We start from the raw sequence: 13109 nt of genomic DNA, 5'->3' as shown, positions 1-13109 counted from the left end.
CCAGATCATAAAGCCTGATAGTTGCTGGCTTGTTTTAAAGAAAGGAAGTGCTGCCAGCGAGGCTTGTAAATTCCTTTATCTATAGTTATTTGTTTCCTTTCTCCTCAATCCAGATTTCCTCAGACTGGTAAATTAATATTAAGAGCATAATTGTAATTTGCATGCATTCTAAATTTGCACACATGAATTCCAATATGCTGTTTTTATAATGTTTATAACTTCAACATGACAAGCATTTTTTCCAAACTTGCCATAATCCATATGACCTAATACCACTATAAAAACCAAGCTGAGACTGAACTTCCTTGAGACATTTCTGATTGGAAGAGTATTTCCACCCTCCCCCACTCCGCCAGTTATAAAAGTGGTGGTCTGAACAACTTTGTTCTAGCACTTCTGAGAGGGTGGTGAGAGAGCTTGAAGGTTTGCTAAGAGTAAAACACTAACATGAAAAATTTCAGCTCAAAAGGAAGAAGACTAAAAAAGTTGTAAACTATTAAAAAGTAAAGAAACTAAAATTTAATCTGAATCGTAATCTCTGCTACCAGAGCCTATCACACATATTGCATGTCCCCCACCAAACAGGTTTTTTTTTTTTTTAATTTACACAACTGCCCAACCATTAACTTAAGAGATACTTTCTATATACATAACTCAGCAGCATGTTTTGTTTGTTATACTGGATCGGATGAAATTTGCATGAACTGGTTACACTAAGGCTGTGCTTACGGTATAAGTGTGGTCAGAGGAGCTAAAAGATTTTTTAAGCAATTCAGTTGGATTTAGTATCAGACGCATGGAACCTACCATACCTTCAAATAACTGGGCATACTGGGGGAAACCAGCAGCCTTCAGCCAGTCACAGGCTTCTTTGGCTTCAATTTCTGTAAAAAAAAAAAAAAGCCAGTGGTTCAATGATTAATAAGAAATTTAGAGCTCAAGCACTGGGGATGATTCTTATTTAATAAGTAAGGTTATTCTGCATGACTCCAAGAAGGCGGATTTCTGAGGAATCTTACATATGCGAGTTCTGCTAGTTTACTGTTTCAACAACAAGAACTTGTTTTATGGCATGCATACACACATAACCATGCACACAAAGAATATTTATTTCAACATAGAGTAGATGCAGAAAACATGAAAAACCGTTGAAAGTGGTATAGATTTTTTATATCGTGTACCAGTCTACGTCATCCAGATCTTGTGTTCTGAAATGTGTGGTACGTTTGAATGAACAGAGAAAGAGGTTATGATACGTATGTCCAGCCATCACTTCAAGGGGTCAATGGCCAGCCACACATACTGTCCCTATGGCAGGACATACATATAGCAGAGAATACTTCTTCAATAGTTAAACTAGAAGAGCTGCACACCATTAATGGCATTGAATGCCACTTACTAATTCGTAGCAACAAGAATTTGCCCCAGTATAGTAGCTGTTTGTAAGGTCTTGTAATATTTTGTTCCTAGCCCACTAGGAACTGCTTGGCCATTACTTCAGTGCAACAGATATCAGGAATCAACTGCTCTTTTTACAGCAAAGAATAAAGCTTTATGGCCAATACTGTAACATTCCCATAGGAGCAGAGGCAAAGTATAACCTTACAGAAACACTCACCAGATGCCTTAAAAATGTAAACAAGTTTAGTACATTCTTGGAAGAGCACATACCAGCTGCCTTTAAACTGTGCGAATATTGGAAGTTGCTGGTGTTTGTTGTGCAAGAGAAGAATCCTACACCGCACACTTCTCCTTCCTAGGGACACTTCTAAATCAGTTATGAGTCCAGCCAAACTGCTAAGGCTTGTCTGATATATGGACAGTCCTGATTCATTCTCTTCAAGCCTTCAGAAAGAGCTTCGTCAGGAACAAACTTGGTCTGTTAAATATGTCTTCTAAACAAAAATCATTCCATATGGTTATGCACAGGAATGCAGCGCCTGATTTTGCTTGAAATATTGGGTAATAAGGTACCAATTCAGTAAGATGAAGGAATTTATCTACATTATCTCTAGTTCTCCCCCCATTAAGTTACAGCTTTGCTCTTTCTTCATAAAGTGAATTTTAAATTTCTCTCTGAATCTGCTTTTATTGCTAAATGCAAATTAGTTCCATTTGATTAATGTTGGTAATCCCATTTGCAATGCGCACCCATGCAACTATTACCACCTTCAAGTAAGGAGGCACGCTGAGATGACATTTGTTTGAAACAGACTGATGCATTTCACTCCATTTTTAAAATCTGTCACAAATACCACTATGCCAATTTCACCAGTCTAAATATACCTCTGCTGCTGCTCCTCCCACAATCGTTATTTCAGAGCAAACTGCCCTCAGTTTGCACATAATGGTATAAAAAAAGATAGCATTTATTAACAAAATTAGGAAAAGATTGATAAATCACAAATACATTCTTAAATGACAGAGGCACAATAAGGGAAAAGAAGACGACATCATTAGGCATGATCTTAAAGGGAAAAAAAGGTTTTTCTTAACTCAAACTATCTTCACTAGAATTTGGTCTTACATTAGGTACGGTGATTTGTAGCCTGCACACAAGTTAGCAGGTCAAGAAAACCCTAAGCTTCTCACAGGCTTTCACACAACCTGCTAATTCCTAAAAAAGTAAGCCATGCCTTGCCTTGCCTTCATTGGGATTATAACTCATGTTAGTTAACTCAAGCCCTCTTTGCTGTGACGGGAAAAAACAATGTGAAGAGTAACTATTTTCTCAGGTTAATGTAACCCAGAGCTTCCTTCCAAAAGTACACTTGAATTTTTTTTCTACTGTGAATTGAATAAAGAAAAAGCTAATTCAGGAATGGCAGCTTAGAAAATGTTTCTCTGTCAGCTAAATGATCCTGGACACAACGAATCCTCTACATGCCAGCAGTGTTCCCTTCTAGATCCAGGTTAAAGCAACTTCAGAAAGCTGATACCTCTAGTTTGTTGCTAAATGAACTTCTCCCTCTTGTATTTTCAACATACATAAACGTCACAGACACTCCACAGTTCTTTACTTTGAATATCCTCACCATAGCTTGGTGCCCCTCTGTTACCCAGGTTTCTGTACAGGAAGCATCAACACACATCTTGATCTACATCTGTTCCAATGTTAGAAGTTTTACAATGACCTAGCAGTTATTATTTCTTTGCTAGAAATGGCTGGTAAAATAGTCTAAAAAGTCTGCAGATGTCCCTGAAGTCTAGGGAAGATTTAAATGGTGCTCCTCTTAACTTCAAACAGAATTAAGAGCTTATTTGGAAAATGTACTTAGATAGGGAGACCCTCCGTCCCCTTTTTACTGGGAGGCAGTGTCTACGCTAGCCCAAAACTTCAAAATGGCCATGCAAATGGCCATTTCGAAGTTTACTAATGAAGCACTGAAATACATATTCAGTGCCTCATTAGCATGCGGGCGGCCGCGGCACTTTGAAATTGACGCGCCTCGCCGCCATGCGGCTCGTCCAGACGGGGCTCCTTTTCGAAAGGACCCCGCCTACTTTGAAGTCCCCTTATTCCTATGAGCAGATGGGAATAAGGGGACTTTGAAGTAGGTGGGGTCCTTTCGAAAAGGAGCCCCATCTGGACGAGCCACGTGGCGGCGAGCCGCGTCAATTTCAAAGTGTCGCGGCCGCCCGCATGCTAATGAGGCACTGAATATGTATTTCAGTGCTTCATTAGTAAACTTCGAAATGGCCATTTGCATGGCCATTTTGAAGTTTTGGGCTAGTGTAGACATGGCCTCCCAGTAAAAAGGGGACGGAGGGTCTCCCTATCTAAGCACATTTCCCCCCCCACACACCACTAAACAAAAAAATTGTATTTGTATGTTACTAATTAACCCGAAGGGGGTGACAAAATTGATCAAAAGGAAGATGTGACTTATATTAGGATCCTGATTTGCTGCCTGACAGCAAGGAACTGTATGCAATATCTGGAAAGATATTTTGGCAACCATGGCATACATATTAAATTGATGTTTTCTACGGATACACAAGAGCATTCCAATGCCCTAACATGTTAACACCTCAAAAAAGGGGCAATATTCCCAGAGGCATGGCAATGCTTTGCAGCCACAGCATAGTACCAGTCTTGGGCACCAAGCACAAGAGATGTAACAAAGCACTTATAAATGCTCTTTTAACTAAGCTACTAAAATCATGAATATTATTGCTCCATAAACTAAACACAGAGCTTTAAAAGTGTAGTCAAAGATGCCAAAGCTCAGTGAGGAGTAAGTTGGAGTGGGAGATAACCATTTCTGTACAGAAGAGCCCATCTCTTTGCACATAGTCATTTAACTTGTTGCAATAGCCACCCATAGTGTTTTTCAGTCGTGGAAGTAGCATAGTGTAATGGCTTATGCAGAAGAAAGAGGGTGAACTCTTGACTTTTAATACTTGCTCCATCCCCTGACCACTTTTGTTTCTCCCAATCTTCAGTCTCCCCAACTGTGAAATTAAGAAATATATTTTACCTTAAAGTGATATGGAGATTAGTTAATCTCTGTACAGTTCTTGTAATAGATGTACAAGCTTTGTGTATTATGCACTATCCATAACTACCAAGCTCCATAAACTATTAGAACTGCTTTAGACCGTTTACACGAATGATATTACAACAGAATCAATAGACTTATTTTAAAAGACACAAGCTAGTAAACACACAGGATGATTCTGTTTACTCATTTTTTTTTAATGCCAGTACAGCTGCTCAGATGCTGTAGGGAACAGAGTTTGATGTCCTTCCTTTTAAATAGAAGCAGGAAATGGGAGATCCTTTGAAAAGCTGGCACAGGAGTGACACTCCAAATTCTATTTCAATTACATCCTGTTTCTCAGGATGGAGTAGAAGGCAGATTCCTAGAAACTGTATGGGATTAACTGCATTTGGAATGAAATACCAGAGTGACTCTGACATGGCAACTCCTCCTCGTACATTAAATAACTGTTCAGTTTTATAAATATTTAAGCAGTTGGAAAATTTCCATTTCCTGCAAGTCCCATTAGTTTATCAGAGGTTAGAGGCAGCACTTTAAAGTTAGCTGTTTTCTCTTGAGCCAAAGGTGATAGGGTACTGCCAAATGTTTTTTGAGAAGCAAAACACAAATGTATGACCTATGCCAATTTCCTATATGGGATTGTAATATACGGTTATATGGGGTTGTTATCACATAACCAACATTTAGAAGGGACAAGTAGGTCCAAAAATTAAACAAATGCACACACTAACATGAATGCTTTTAATAAAAAAAAATCAATTCACATATGAATGTAAACATACCCTCTGAAGCATTTGGTGCTTCAGAACAGCAGCAATGTGTCACTACTGCATAGGAAATGCAGAAATGAAACTAACCAGAAACAGAATGTGAAACAAACTAGTCTAATTTCAGTTTAAACTGATGAAGCACTTCACATAAACAAGTGGCGCGAATGGTACAGAGCTACAGCATATAAATAATGAGGGGGTCATGTAGCACCTTAGAGAATAATAGCTTCATTAGGGTATAAGTTTTCATGGGTAAAACCCACCTCACCAGAGGAGCTGAACTGGGGTTCTACCCAGGAGAGCTCATGCCCCAACAAGTCCATTTGTCTCTAAGGTGCTACAGGACTTCTTGTTTTTACTGACACAGATTAACCCAGCTCTCTCTCCGAGACTTTTCAGCAGATAAAAGTTATGCTTCGCAGTATTGCTGCAATGTATTGAACAACAACAAAAAATAAAATCATACTTAAGGTATTGTTTCGGAGATTTTAAACATCCCTCGTTATAGCTTTTCTGCATGCGAAAACTATAACATCTTTAGCATCAAGATCAAGGTAAATGCACGTCTTTCACTTTCACAGTGTAGTGCGAGTTTTGATGGATAAGAATTAGATGGTGATCATAGTTTAAGTACATCGAAGGGGGAGGGTTACATTTGAAATTGTTCCAGAAACTTGCAGATGCACAAGAACTGCTATGAACATTCCTGCTGTCTGCAGCAATTCTATACCAATTATCCCAGGACTCTCCATTTCAGCAGCCCTAAAATTGCATAAGTAGTAAGATTGCTCAACACTCGCAGCTCCTGCTCATTCACAGTAGGTACACAGGAAGGAACAATTAGCGTAGGATTAATTCTGACTTTACATAATTAGGCTAGGATGCCTATTTGTGAGTCAACAGAAGTAATTCAAAAGCGTTTTGTTGACTCTTCATTCCTGTGTGACCCATGAAGGCTTTTTATCCCCATAATGCACTAATTTTACTGTGACAGCAAAAGATAAACCTGAAAAAGAAAAAATATGCAGCAAAGCAGAAGACCCCCAATACTAATCAGATGTTGTTACCTCCTCTTATTACTGGCAGTGCTGAAGCTATTGTCATTTCCAGCTGCCTCCATCTGTTCCAAAACTGGAGTTAACGTGCATGGGATGTGCTTGGCAGCTGCAGCAGCCAGATGCCAAACTCCAGAATGCTTTTTCCCCCACAGCAAATTAGCCTGTCCTAGCACCTACTAAGCTAACAGATTCCTCACAAAGCCCCTTGTGGTCTGTGCTTCCAGCTGTGGAGTTGACTCTGGGGCTGATATTGGGCCATGTTGCACAGAAATGTTATTAGTCCTTCCTAACAACTTTGGTCTGTATTTTGTGTTGCAGCTATAAAATTTTGTATCAGTTCTCCATGCACTTCAGCTCCCAGGTAGCCAATTCCTATCTGCACATGCTCTATGAGAAACACATCCACTGGACTAGATCCACCCATAATCCAATGTGTTGCCCAGCTCTAAACTAACATCTGAACAGATAGTCGCCACGATAGCAAACTAGCCACATTATTCTGTTCAAGCCAGTGTGGCTAGCGTGTTGGACACTACAGACCAATGTCCAACGCTGGAATGCCGCAGTTTCCATTACACTGCTTAGACGCGGAGGCCACATAATCCTTTGCAAGACTCAGGATAAGTGAGTCCACGGAGGTGGGAACTCGAATAAGTATTTACCTAATGTTAATTAATACGCCTAATTTTGTATTAGCCCATCAAAAATTATATGCCCTGGGCAATAAAGGGAGTAGGATTTTGCCAGGCTAATCTATGCTCATGATTGTAACATCCACAAATGTAGAGGCAAAAAGTGTTGGTCTTCCTTCCTCACTTCATAATAATGCTGGGGCATCTGTTGGATCACTGGAGTGAGAAACTGTGTAACTAACTGAAAAGTATGAAATGTCACATATCTAACAATGAATGCTCCCTGACACTAAGGTAGACTACCCCAAGATGACCAGGTCACTGTGAACTTCCATACAGGTTATATCATCAAATACAGATGGCCTATCTATTCTTTAGTTCTACAAATGGACAAATCCCAGCAAATGCCATGTGATATAGTAATATTGGCAGCAGAGCTGCAGAGTGCCAGTTCTACTTCTGCCTTTTGAAACAGGTCAATGGACAAACTCTCTCGTTGCCTCCTACATACAGTATGTGAATAAAATGGTTGATTTTTTCAAAGGCACGCAATAAAATAAACTAATGAGTTTTTAGCTAACAAAATTTCCAATAGGCATCACAGCAAATCTCCCAGAATAAGCAACTGACAGAAGAGTAGCGTAAACAATAGTTGTTATCATAAATATATTTTAGAATGTGTATATAATCTACAAATCAATTGTCATAGCCACTGTAATCTCTACATTAAAAAGACACTGCAATATCCATTTGAATTCTCACCAACCAGATTTATTTAGAAATACTTGGACTTTAAAACAAATCACCTCAATTAAAGCTGTATGCTCTCAAACCCTGTCAATAGTTCCTTTTGCCCTAAAAAGTAAGTTTTCTCTGAAATACCAATCTCATTGGTGCAGTAACAGAAAGAAAGCCAGAATAGACTCAATATTTAAGGAACAGAGAACGAAAAATAGCGCAGTGTCACTACACCCACTCACCCATATGACATCTCTGAAAGGAACCTTAGGGATCTGAGCAGCACCTTTTAATTGGAGCATCGCTACCAAACCTTTCAACCAGGACATCCCGGTTGGCCAGCTGAGTGGGGAAATGCCACACACACACACACCCTTACAACTGCCTACCCTATTGGCTTGTTGTGGACAAAATCCATTGCACATTCAATGCCATGTTACAGTTACAAGGAGGCTGAAGAGGCAGGAGCTAAACCATAGCTCCAGAATTTCCAGCTCTGAAGTGGGTCTGCCCCACCAAAGCTCATCACCTAACACGTTCTGTGGGTCTCGAAAGTGCTACCGGACCGCGGGTTTGCCTGGTCAAGCACAGCAGCCCCAGCACTGCGCCCGGCCTCAGTTTACCCACTGGAGTCTTGCAGCAGACACGCAATCCGTGATTTCAAGGTCAAGGCGGTTTCTAGACCACTGCCCTCCGGCTGCGCTCCCAGGGGAGCTGTTCCGCCGCAGACGAGCGCCAGGGAGAGGGAACCCCACGTTCTCAAGCCCGAGCGGTACCCCGCCCCCGCGCCCCCCGCAGCTCACGTGTCACTCTCATGCTGCCGGCTCCTGCTCCGCTCGCCGCCTGCGCCCAGCGCCGCCGCGATCGCTCCAGTCCCGGGCGCAGGGCGGGGGTGGGCGGCGGCCCAGGCCCCCAGCGCTGCTGGGCGGGCTCCGGCCCAGCCCCCGGCGTCCGTGCGTCGCCCCCGGCCCGCCCCTCATTGTCCGGGGCACAAATGGGGTGGTAATGACATTACAGCTCCATGCGGGGTGGGCAGCCGCCTGGACCTGCCCTGCCCCTGCCCGGCGCCTCGGCCGCAGCCCGTGACTTGGCTGTAGGGAGGAGGCCAACCCCCACCCCCGTCCCACACGCACCCCTCAGCCTGCCCGCCTGGGCTCAACCACGCTCCAGCCTCAGCCTGCTCCCTGGGGCAGTCCGAGCCCTGCCCCAGCCTGGAGCGGCCGCTGGAACACGTGGGCTCGGGCCTCGTTTAACCCCTGACTTAAAAGTGTTTCACTTAAGCAGCAACTTGCAGGGCCAGGGCCCTACCCTGCGCCCACGGGGGCTGCTGAGCTAAACGCGGCGGTAGAAGTTGAAGTCCCCCCGCCCCTGCTTTGAGGGGATTTCCTACCTCGCTTTCCTCAGGGCTAGGCTAAATAACCTTTAAAATGGGGGTTGCATAGCTTGTCCATGGGGGGACGCTGTTCCACACGAGGTACGGGTCCCGCTCTTCTGACTCGCAGTGAGAGGGCGCCTTCACGCTGTTAATCCAGGGGGCGAGGCAGCCCCAGTAAGGAATAACTAGACTGATATTTTCAGCAAAAACTAGGAGCAGCATTTCTTGACTCCCTTCCATTTATAGAGCATCAAAACTAATAGGCACACTTTCACCTAGCATATTCTTGTGTGAAGCCAGCCTTAGCAGGTTGTGTGGCAGAGGGTAGATGAGAGGAAAGAGCAATACACCACATGCATTACTATAACTGCCCCTGAAAATCAGCCATCAGTTTCTCCTTCTTATCTCCCTCTTTGCAGAGATTTCTAATGAAAGGTTCATCACAAGCCCCAGTTCCTGACAATTTATCTCACATTCCTGCCAACATTAGTTTGTTGAGCAAAGATTTCAAAGATTTGCTGCCAGTGTTTGTTCTGTAGTGGGTATTTCTGTAGCCTTAGTGCTAGAGTAAAGGGGGATCTCACACCCTTCCAGCAGGCAGCGCTGTGCCAATTTCCTCATTTGCTAGATAGGGAACTGCAGCCCTAGGTGACTTGACCAAGGTAATACAAGAAGTCTGTGGCAAAGTAGGAATGGTTCCTTAGTCTCAAAGTCCCAGCCTAGCATCTGAACTATGGCAGAGCAATTGACTAGATTAAAAAGACTGGCCCTTTTCATTTTAGAAAAGAGAAGACTAACAGCCAATATGACTGAGGTCTATAAAACTCATGACTGGTGGCAAGAAAATAAATAAGTGAAAGTTGACTTTTTCCCCATAACACAAGAAAGGAGGAGGGGTCACCAAATGAAAGTAGTAGGTTTAAAGGAAGTATTTTTTCCACACAGTGTTCGCTCAACAGATATCAGAGGGTCAGCCAGATTAGTCTGTATCCACAAAAACAACAAGAAGTCCTGGGGCACCTGTTAGACTAACAGATTTTTTGGATCACGAGCTTTCATGGGCATAGTCCCACTTCCCGAATCTGACGAAGTGGCTCTTTGCCCCTGAGAGCTTGTGTTCCCAAAAATCTGTTAGTTTGTCAGTCAACATGTAGAACTCCTAGGATGTTGTGAGGACCGGCACTTCAAGGCTACATCTACACTACTATGTCTTCTGACAGTGAAGAGATCTTCCAACAAAGCTGCTGTTGACAGAGTGCATCCACACGCAAAAGGGGATCGAAGAAGGGATCTGCTCTGTTGACAGAGTGGCCAGACTGCCCAGCCCTTTCTCAACAGAACAGCTGACCAGAAGTACAGCAGACAGGGCTGCCCCGTGACCAAGAAACCCCGTCTGTTTACTGTTGCCTCCCCCTCCCCCCGAGCATGCACACTGCTTTTTCGTCTGCACATTCTATTGAGAAAGGCATTCTACCTCAAGTGGAGGAGGCAGAAGGCTGTCCAAGAATGTGCCAAAAAAACCCTTGTTGTGTGTGGATGACCTGCAAGTTTTGTCAACAAAACCCTTTAAGTGTAGACATAGGCTAAGAGGGCTCGAAAGAGCCAGATAAATTCATGGAGGATAGGGCCATCGATGGCTGTTATTCAGGAGAGGTAGGAATGGTGTCCCTAGCCTCCATTTGTAAGAAGCTGGAAATGGGTGATGGGAGGGTTCATTGACAATTACCTGTTCTGTTCATTCCTCTGGCATATTTGCCATTGGCCACTGTTGGAAGACAGGATACTGGGTTAGATGGACCTTTGTCTAACCCCATAGAGCAGTTCTTAATGCCATCAGTCTTTCCAGCACTGCTATCAGTAAAGTCACCCTGTGTAATCCAATTGAGTTTGTTTGTAAATGGATTTTTTTTCCCCACGGTACATCAAAAATGTAAGCTGTATAAACAGCCTTAAAATCAACAACCACTGTAGTAGTTTGCTTAGAAAAGTAGTGACTGCATATTGCTTGTATGGAAAAAATTGAAAGGATAGTTAGGACATAGAAAATTGACAAGACTCTGACCAGTGTGAGAATCTATTCTTTAGCTGCGTGACTGGCATAAGGGATCAGAAGAGCTCCAGGGCAACCGGGCAGGGCAGGAGCTATACACTGAAATTTACAGTGGCATAATAGGCTTTCTGGGGGTGCCTCCCAGGACAGGTAGGCACTCACTAGATCTGCTTGGGTTAGCACAATAAAAATACCAGCATGACTGCAGTAGCACAGCCTAGCTCCCGGGATGGGAATGGACTCAGGCTGCCACTCACACTGCCATTGCCACACTGCTCTTTGACCTGTGCATGTACATACTCACCCAACTGCTGAAAGAGACAGTACAGCACATGGCCTTTAGGGTATCTTCAGGTAATTTGGCACTCTCCTGCTTGTGTGTTAAAAGGATGCAGACAGTGTAATGATCACTTCACACTTCTGATTCCTTTTTCCTCTACAGGCTGCATCTCGGATAAGTGTCTAAACTGAATGTGCATGAGAAGTTCTTCCTTACAACTTTCCACTACTGTTACTATCAGTGCAGTTCTCTTAACCTCGTAGTGCTCTACTCCTGCCTAGAGCTACAGACCATCCACACCAGGAGCTTATCACAAGAACTTCAGTTTCTATGTGTTGCACATTTGAGCACGTTTTGTGTGTAATTTGACTGTTTCCCCTTTTTGTGACTATTTTTCACATAGCAGCAGCACAAAGACAAAATATGGTTTCAAAAAGGAAATGCAGTTGTATCACCCCTGCAGAAATACCAGTTGCAGGATTAAAGGGAAGGTATTGCATCAAGTGGCAAGAGCTGGTTACAAATGAGGAGGAGATTTAGAACAGAGTAGTACAAGAACCAATTGACATTCAAATCAGGAGAAGAAAGTGGGGATGGCTAGGCTGCACTCTCAGAAAACCATCATCCAGCATAGTCCATCAAGCTCTCAAATGGAACCTGCAAGGAAAATGCAAATGAGAAAGACCTCAGACAATGTGAAGAAGATCTACTGAGATTGAAGCACAACAACTGGGGTACTCCTGGGCTCAGCTAGCAGTTCCATTCTGAGACAGCAAGAAGTTAAGGAGACTTGTAGATGTGAACCATGTAGAGTACAAGGGTTCAAGTCAAGTAAGTCATAGTACCGTTTCTGTTTTCAGAAGTCACCATATCAAATTCATACTATTCCTTTAACATAACAGCCTTCCAATATTCTGTGCCAACAGTCCACAATATAAGTGTCTACACATTGTATGTATATTGACGCAAGGCATCATAGTGCTTTCCATAAAGCATAATTTTATGTCCATATATTATGAGTGATCCAAGTTGCTATAATGCCAATAAATCTATGGGAGAGAAGATATAATTACGCACAATTTCTAACAGAGTGTTGTCTGATGAAGGCAACGATACAAAATAGCTCAACTGAGAGAATTCTCAACAGCCTAGTCACAAGATTTTTGAAAATGCACCAAGTCGTACTGGGGCTGGGCCTGTATGGATATCCCTCAATCAATATTAAAGACTCAAATTAACCTGCCATGAAGATTATATTGGGTCCTATTTGAGGTGTCTTTGGTGCCCGCTGCCTATGCCAATGGGAGGGCTTCACCTGTTGGTGTAGGTAACCCACCTCCCTGAAAGGTCATAGGTAGGACAATGGAAAAACTCTTCCACTGACTTAGTGCTGGTCTACACCTAGGGCTAGGCCAGTATAGGGGATGCAGATTTTTCATATTCCAGAGAGACACAGACCAGGCCTAGATGGTCACAAAGGTCCTATCTGGCATTGGAATGAATGAACATATAAACCTAGATACTAAGATGTAGCAATTTCCTTGTTCCTGTCAATTTTTAAATCCATGCTGCACTATAGTTACATGGATTAAGGATATAGGATCTCTCATGCCTGTTTAAAATGAATCACTAATAGCTGCAATACTTCTCAGCTGCATGCAGTTTGGGGCCAAGTGATTCTGTTTGCACCCAGTGAGAATT

The 13109-nt window shown here is 42.9% G+C and overlaps 1 protein-coding gene across 6 annotated transcripts in view; it reads right to left on the bottom strand.

Moving 5' to 3' along the window:
- LOC142021247 (rho GTPase-activating protein 7-like) overlaps nt 1-13109 on the bottom strand; it is a 144767-nt gene that overhangs the window by 33612 nt on the left and 98046 nt on the right. For 3 of the 6 annotated variants that reach the window (XM_075009833.1, XM_075009834.1, XM_075009837.1), the window contains one exon: nt 813-884. In XM_075009833.1, the coding sequence (XP_074865934.1) occupies nt 813-884 (72 nt within the window). Of the gene's footprint in view, nt 1-812; nt 885-7945; nt 7965-8330; nt 8343-8506; nt 8790-13109 lie in introns of those variants that run through there. The other 3 variants (XM_075009835.1, XM_075009839.1, XM_075009836.1) reach the window with 3 other exon arrangements.

Source organism: Carettochelys insculpta, chromosome 15, assembly GCF_033958435.1.
Source record: "Carettochelys insculpta isolate YL-2023 chromosome 15, ASM3395843v1, whole genome shotgun sequence".
Taxonomy (NCBI): Eukaryota; Metazoa; Chordata; order Testudines; family Carettochelyidae; genus Carettochelys; species Carettochelys insculpta.
The sequence above is the reverse complement of the archived record's forward strand: the minus strand, read 5'-3'. Positions and strand labels throughout refer to the sequence as shown.